Genomic DNA, 7,254 nt, shown 5'->3' with positions numbered 1-7,254 from the left:
GATAATCCACCTACCTAGGCCTCCCAGAGTGTTAGGCCAGTTCGTTTTGTTTTCTGTTGTTTTACTTCCGTTTATGTTTTGAATGCGTTTTTCTCTTTTACAATAGAATCCTCTGTTTTTAGAACCTGAGTCTCTCATTTAAATCCAGTGGGTTAACTGTCTTGTTCACCTTCCAAGAATATAGTTGATAAGAAGTATAAAGAGCACCTGTTTTTCCTTTTGTTTGGTCGACTTCTGTTATTTTGTTCTTGGTGGCAGTTGATTTTGCCATATTTGTTAAAACATTCTAAACTAAGTAACAAGACTGACAAGTAGGTAATCTATGTTTGCCTGAGGGGGTATCAAGCTCTCAAGAGGCAAATTTGGGGGTTCTTTCTTGGGAATTGATTAGTTCAGGTTTGCTTCCATAAAAGGAATAGAACTTCTAAAGACACAAATCTACCCTGCCCTACATTTCCAGAATTCTGGATTCAAACTTTGCTGAATGTATCTTAAAGATGTTTGGAACATATTTGGGTGTAGTCCTAGCATTCTTGGAGGGCAAGGCAGGAGGATCATTTGAGGTCAGGAGTTCAAGACCAGCCTGAGCAAGAGTGAGACCCCCCCCATTTGCCAGGCACAGTGGCATGTGTCTGTAGTCCCAGCTACTTGGGAGGCCGAGGCTGGATGATGGCTTGACCCAGAAGTTTGAGGTTGCTCTGAGCTATGATGATGCTCCAGCATTCTAGCCAGATGGACAAAGCAAGACTCTATCTAAAAAAAGCAAAAACCAAAAGATATTCTGAAGACATAAGGTGATGATGCTTTGTAAAGTTGGTCAGAATAGTGTCCTATGAGGTAACCCTTAACAGCTGAACATATTTAATTCTTTAATTTAAAAGCAAGCTTTAAATAATACCCTTCTAATCTGACAGTGCTGATTTTAGCAGCATCTAAGATAATTTGCCATCAGAGTTTATCGTGAGAGAAGTAGAATTTATGTTTTAATTCAGATATAAACCAGAATTTGAGTCAAGGTACATAATTCTTTAATTAGCTGCTTATATTCTTGATATAAGTCTGAAAATTCAGCAAGAGCTTATCATTGAAGAGAGCAGGACTAGTGAGCTCTGATTGCATATGGTAGGCAGTATGTAGTTCTGGCAAGTGAAGCATCCAAGGAGGATAGTTTTTGACACTCAGAAACACCTGTTGTGAAGAGCAAAAAAAAGAAAAATTTCTTTAGGAAACAAAGGATTGTCAGTAGTGAGCTCAAAGTGTGTGTACATATAGAACTACAAATCAAGTAGCATAGGAACTATTTTTTGTGCTTTAAAGGAAAAAAGGAAAAGTAGTTTTAAGAGGCCTATCATTTGAATACACTCAAATCTTCTGAACTAGGTTTTTCCACCCCCCCCATTATGTTAAAGAGCTCTTGATTTCCCTGACTCCAGAATTGTATAGTTTATATATGTATTTGTTTGTTTACTTTTGGCATTAATGCTTTATTCTTTGAAGGAAAATAAACACAGAAATAGAATAATGAGCAATGTGTAACACATGGAATAGGTTTATAATCTAATTATTTAGAAAAGTAGATATTTGAGGGCTCTCAATGTGTAAACATTCCAGCGGTGTTTAAAGTAGGTTTTTCTTTTTTTTACAGATTAGTTTAATAAATTGGAAAGAATTTGTGAACCACATCGTATTTTTTTTTTAAGTTTATTGGTTCACTTATTTTTCAGAGACAGGGGTTTGCTCTGTCACTCAGGCTGGAATGCAATGGCAGGATCATGGCTCATTGGAGCCTAGAATTCTGGGCTCAGGCAATCTTCCCACCTTGACCTCCCAAGTAGCTAAGACTACAGGTGTGTGCAACCATGCCTGCCTAATTTTTTAAATTAATTTTTGTAGAGACAGGGTCTTACCCTGGCCGGTCTTGCACTCCTGGGCTCAAGTGATCCTCCCACTTCGGAGCCTTAAAATGCTGGGATTACAGACATGAGCCATTGTGCATGGCCCAATTTAATCTATAAAACTCTCTTTAGAAATAAATTAGGGTAGCTTTGTTTGTGTTCAAGAATCATTATAAAATAAGTCCTGCAATATTTCTATTTTTCCTTTCCTCATTACATACTATTGCCCTTTCTTGCTCTTCTTTATCTCCACTTTTTATTTCTTTCTACCTTGCTAGATAAAAAAACCAAGTATCACAATGTCTGGGCCTGGATATGTGGATTTTTAACAACCCCCTGAAGTAATTCAAATCATATAAACAGCAAAGTTTGAGAGCCACTAATATCTGGGAAGATAAGATAAAAAAGACCACAGAAAATGACTGATTATTTTAAGGAATGAAAAAGAGAACTAAGTCAACTTTTTAAGCCTGATTTTTCTACAAAATTATCATTTTTTTAAAAAATTGAAAGGGAGCAAAGACTATTATATTTCTTTTTGGTTTGTGTTATAATTCTTATATGTTCCGCACTTAATTTATTTTATGGTGGAATGCCAATTTTCAGGCCTATTATTGATGTTTCTAAATGGTTTGAAAGAAAGGAAGATTTCTAGAGTATCGTACATACTGGAAAAATCCGGGTCAGTCAATTAAGGTAAAAGGTAAGATGGCTGAATCATCTATTAAAAAGGCTTTTAACATTGAATATGTGATTTAACACTTGATTTAATGTTACGGTTTAAGCACTTCATCTCTTAAGACAGTTATATGGAGAGCCAAACAAAAGTTTATTTGATTGTTCTTTTAGCATTACATGAGAATCCAGAATCCATTACAGAATCCAGCAATCTCATATTCTGGATTCTGAATTTTTTACCAAAGCTAAACCTCTCTTGCGTTAAAAATGGCTGATAGGTGAAGAGTAGTGTGTTTTATGACCTTTGGTTTGCTATGGCAGTGTAATGTGAAGTTAGTAAATGTGCTCTTCCTCTTTTATGCAGGACCAGTGGCTGTAGGACAATTTCACCGGTCATTCCGGCGAGATAGTTTGTCTCCTTACTCCTACGTATCAACTTCATCCCACAACCACAGTACTTTCCCTCTGAAAGGTTTAGATCGGACCCCGATTCCTCCTAGAACATGGCAGAACTCCCTTGGAATGCACCCTGGACAAGTGGAGACGTCTCCCACTTTTTCAGATAAAGGGGTTCCATTTCCTGTACTGCAGCGGTTTCCAACTGAGGTTACCTATACGCTGCAGCCCAGCGCCACATCTGTACACGTTCAGCAAGGTCCTCAAACAATGGTCAGCTCCTCCCAAAAATATAGTAACTACACACCCTCAGCGCAGTACTCCCAAGCCTACTATCCAACAGGTATGAGAAAGTTCACTGGCTTCTATTAAGGTAGTTTACAATGAGCATTTATATTTTTAAATGCATTTTAATCTCTGTGTGTTTAAACACAAATAGGAGTATGCATGTAAGAAATGTCAAAGATTTCTTAGCAGGACATATTTTTAGCAAATAAATAAAATTTCATTGTGTTCTTAAGGGTTGTGAAAATTCTATTGGTGTATAAAGGTGTAGGTTTTTGGTGAAATTTTTGCATCCTCAAAATGTGTCCTAGTTATGAAATTAAGACTTAGTACCCCAGAACCTTGTTTTAACTTCACCCTTGTTGCAATAGTTTTTGTTTTGTTTTTAAAATATTTATATATTATATTAATTTTTTAATTTTATAGGTGAGATTATCTCATAATTAAATCACTTAAGTATCTCAGGAATGAAGTTTAATAAAAAAGCATATTCTCTGAAAACTACATTAAATTCTTTAGTAAAAAATGTGAACAATGGATTACCTGCAGTGACACTGACCTGGAACTCAACCAAGGGCACTGAGGACATGTTGGTAGATCTCAGGTTACTAGCTGGGACTCCTTATAGTGGCCGTGTGTTTTTGCTTCTTGGGAAAAAAGTTGCATGGGGGTGGTTTTTGTTTTTGTTTTTGAGACAGAATCTCACACTATTGCCCTGAGTAGAGTGTGGTGGCATCAAAAGTTCACAGCAACCTCAAACTATTGGGCTCAAGGGATCCCTTTGCCTCAGCCTCCCCAGTAGCTGAGATTATAGGTACCTACCACCATGCCTGGCTAGTTGTTTTATTTTAGTAGAGACAGGGTGTCACTCTAGCTCAGGCTGGTCTTGGAATGCCTCAGCTCAAGTCGTCTACCCACCTCAGCCTCCCAGAGTGCTAATAGGTGTGAGCCACCATACACTACCCTGTGGGTTTTTTTTTTTTAAACGTGTGGGCTCAGTGCCCCTAGCACAGTAGTTATGGCGCCAGCCACATACGCTGAGGCTGGCAGGTTTGAATCCTGCCCAGGCCTGCTAAACAATGACAACTGCAACAAAAAATAACTGGGCTTTGTGGCGGGCACCTGTAGTCCCAGCTACGTGGTAGATTGAGGCAAGAGAATCACTTAAGCCCGAAGAGTTTGAGGTTGCTGTGAGCTGTGACGCCAAGGCACTCTACTGAGGGTGACATAGACTCTGTCTCAAAAAAAAAAAAAAAGTGTATCTTTTTGCAAGGTAATAGTCTTACCATTTCATGAAAATGTATTTTTTGTTATATTTCACAGAAATACCATAGCAGCGCCATGTATTTCATCATGTAGTAGACTTTTTACTCAGAGTGATGAAATGGGGCAATAGAAACAAGACAAGGGTCAAAGCTTTCAGAAAAGACCAGAGAGAGAAGAAAGGGGACATTTCCTTGGCCCTATGAATTAAGAATTAGTGGTGGAGAGCTTGTGGACTTGGGGTCACATGTTGCCCTTCAGATCCACAAGTGGGGCCCCCTAACCGAATCCATACATCACAGAACAAATCTTAAATTTTCTCAGTTATGTAAATTTGGAAGCAATCTCTGGAGGTATTTTGTTAGACCACTTCTCCTCAGCAATAGTAAACCAAAAGCTAAAATAAGTGGAAAGAATGTAAATTAGAAAGGGGAATTAAATTATTTGTTGCCATTTAAAAAATATAAATCTGGTGACTGTTACATTTATAATAGTACTCACTTTTTTCTAACTGTTAACTTCCAAAAATATACTTTTATTGTTGGCTCATTGCATCTTCCCTAAATGTAGCAGTAAAAGGGATAGCTTTATTTTCTCAAAATGTGTAGAACTAGAGTTCAAATTATATTGGATTTCATAGAATTTTTAGAATTGCTAACTTCTTGGTGATGGAGTTGAGAGGAAAAGGGGGAGGAAATTATACGAGCAAGAATGATTTAGCATTTCTAATCATTTTGCCTATTAGAAATTGAAAAATGGGCTCGGTGCCTGTGGCTCAAGTGGCTAAGGCGCCAGCCACATACACCTAAGGTGGCGGGTTTGAATCCCCAGCCCAGGCCCGCCAAACAACAACGATGGCTGCAACCAAAAAATGGCCAGGTGTTGTGGTGGGCGCCTGTAGTCCCAGCTACTTGGGAGGCTGAGGCAGGAGACTCGCTTGAGCCCAGGAGTGGGAGGTTGCTGTGAGCTGTGATGCACTCTACCCAGGGGGATAGCTGGAGGCTCTGTCTCAAGAAAAAAAAAAAGAAATTGAAAAAAGTTTTATCATCTTATGTAGAAAATGGCTGAGGTCTGGTATTTTTTGCAGATTTGCAGTTACTTCTTTGAAGAGCAAAAATATCTGTGATCTTTAAAACTAGAAGTTGGCTAATTTGATGTTTGTAAATTATGTAGCAACTATTAGGATCACATTTTTATTACTGTGTGTTTAATCTGTCATCCTAGTAAACACGTTAGACATTGCTATCTAAATTATGATTGTTGGCTGCATTCCATGTCTGCAGAGAACGTATGTATGTATGTATGTATAGAGACGCAAGGTCTATCTTCCTTACTCGTGCTTTACATTCTGTAGCCCAGTTGGACACTTCCCCTGCATCCCCCCTTTCACCAGTAGACGTTTCCCTTTCCTTTTCCCAAACTGCTAAATACTCAAAAGCTTCTGGGAAGTTGAAATTTGGAAAGACTGCAGCTGGGAGATGTAGAAATATGCTCTGGGATTCCAGTTTGGAATTTGAAACTTTTTCCTTTGGAAATAGTAGATATGGTAGTTGGGTTCTATATTACTATTAGTCCTGCACTTAAGGTACAGATGGTTAGAGTCTGCTTTAGGAGCTAACCCAGCCAGTATGATGTGATTTCTATGGGAAAATGTATTCCAAGTTCCAGGTAGTCCTCATAGAAACTCTTACTTCTGAATTTTATAAGAAGTACTTAAATATGTGTATTATTCACCAGAAAACTCTACAAATAGTTAATATTATTCATTATAGAAATGCTATTTGTTAAACCATTATTATTTTAGAAATGTTATTTTAAAGGTATTTTAGCTTGATGTAAATTTATAAATTGAGAGTTCTCTCTAACAGTTCAAGGTAAGGATTAGGAAGGAGATTTTATTAAAAAAGAACAAGTAAGTGCTGATGATGTTTTGATAGTATATAGCACATATAAAATAGAATCTTGTGTTATCTGAGTTTTCATTTTATCTGTCTTTAGTAGGGATAATTAAAATGACTATAGGATTTCTGAGATTATGAGAATAAGAAATTTCATGATGATGGGTGGCGCCTGTGGCTCAGTGAGTAGGGCACCGGCCCCATATACCGAGGGTGGCAGGTTCAAACCTGGCCCTGGCCAAACTGCAACAAAAACATAGCCGGGCGTTCTTGCAGGCGCCTGTACTCCCAGCTACTTAGGAGGCTGAGGCAAGAGAATCACCTAAGCCCAGGAGTTGGAGGTTGCTGTGAGCTGTGTGATGCCACAGCACTCTACCAAGGGCAATAAAATGAGACTCTGTCTCTTAAAAAAAAAAAAAAGAAAAGAAATTTCATGATGATTGCTAGTACATAGAGTAGTCCTATGATAAAATGTAGGTAAAACTGCTTTGAACATTCTGAAGTACTATATAAATAAAAAGTTGTGTTGTTCAATAAAAAAGACCTGCAATGGAAAAGAAAATGCCATAGAAATACTCTATAAGTATTTAATCTTCCAAATTATGAGTGAAGAAACAAAAAATAGCAATCAATTTATTCAATATTTAGTAATACCTATTTTTGAAGAGTATTACAAGTGACTTTCTCTAAGTAAAAAAGAATATCATTCTCAGAAGCAAGATAATTATTCTCAAATTCAGCTAAGTCATAACAAAGGGACTAATTTTAGAATAATGGTTATAGGCTAGGCGCCTGTAGCTCAAGTGGCTGAGGCGCCAGCCACATACACCTAAGGTGGC

General features: G+C 37.7%; 1 protein-coding gene across 1 annotated transcript in view; it reads left to right on the top strand.

Annotated features, from left to right (window-relative positions):
* Positions 1-7,254, top strand: part of HSF5 (heat shock transcription factor 5) — a 48,446-nt gene that overhangs the window by 3,241 nt on the left and 37,951 nt on the right. Inside the window, exon 3 of the mRNA XM_012808744.2 lies at positions 2,938-3,312. Coding sequence (XP_012664198.1) covers positions 2,938-3,312 — 375 coding nt within the window. The remainder of the gene's footprint in view (positions 1-2,937; positions 3,313-7,254) is intronic.

Source organism: Otolemur garnettii, unplaced genomic scaffold, assembly GCF_000181295.1.
Source record: "Otolemur garnettii isolate 467f Iridium unplaced genomic scaffold, OtoGar3 scaffold00094, whole genome shotgun sequence".
Taxonomy (NCBI): domain Eukaryota; kingdom Metazoa; phylum Chordata; class Mammalia; order Primates; family Galagidae; genus Otolemur; species Otolemur garnettii.
This window is presented reverse-complemented; position numbering and strand designations above follow the sequence as displayed.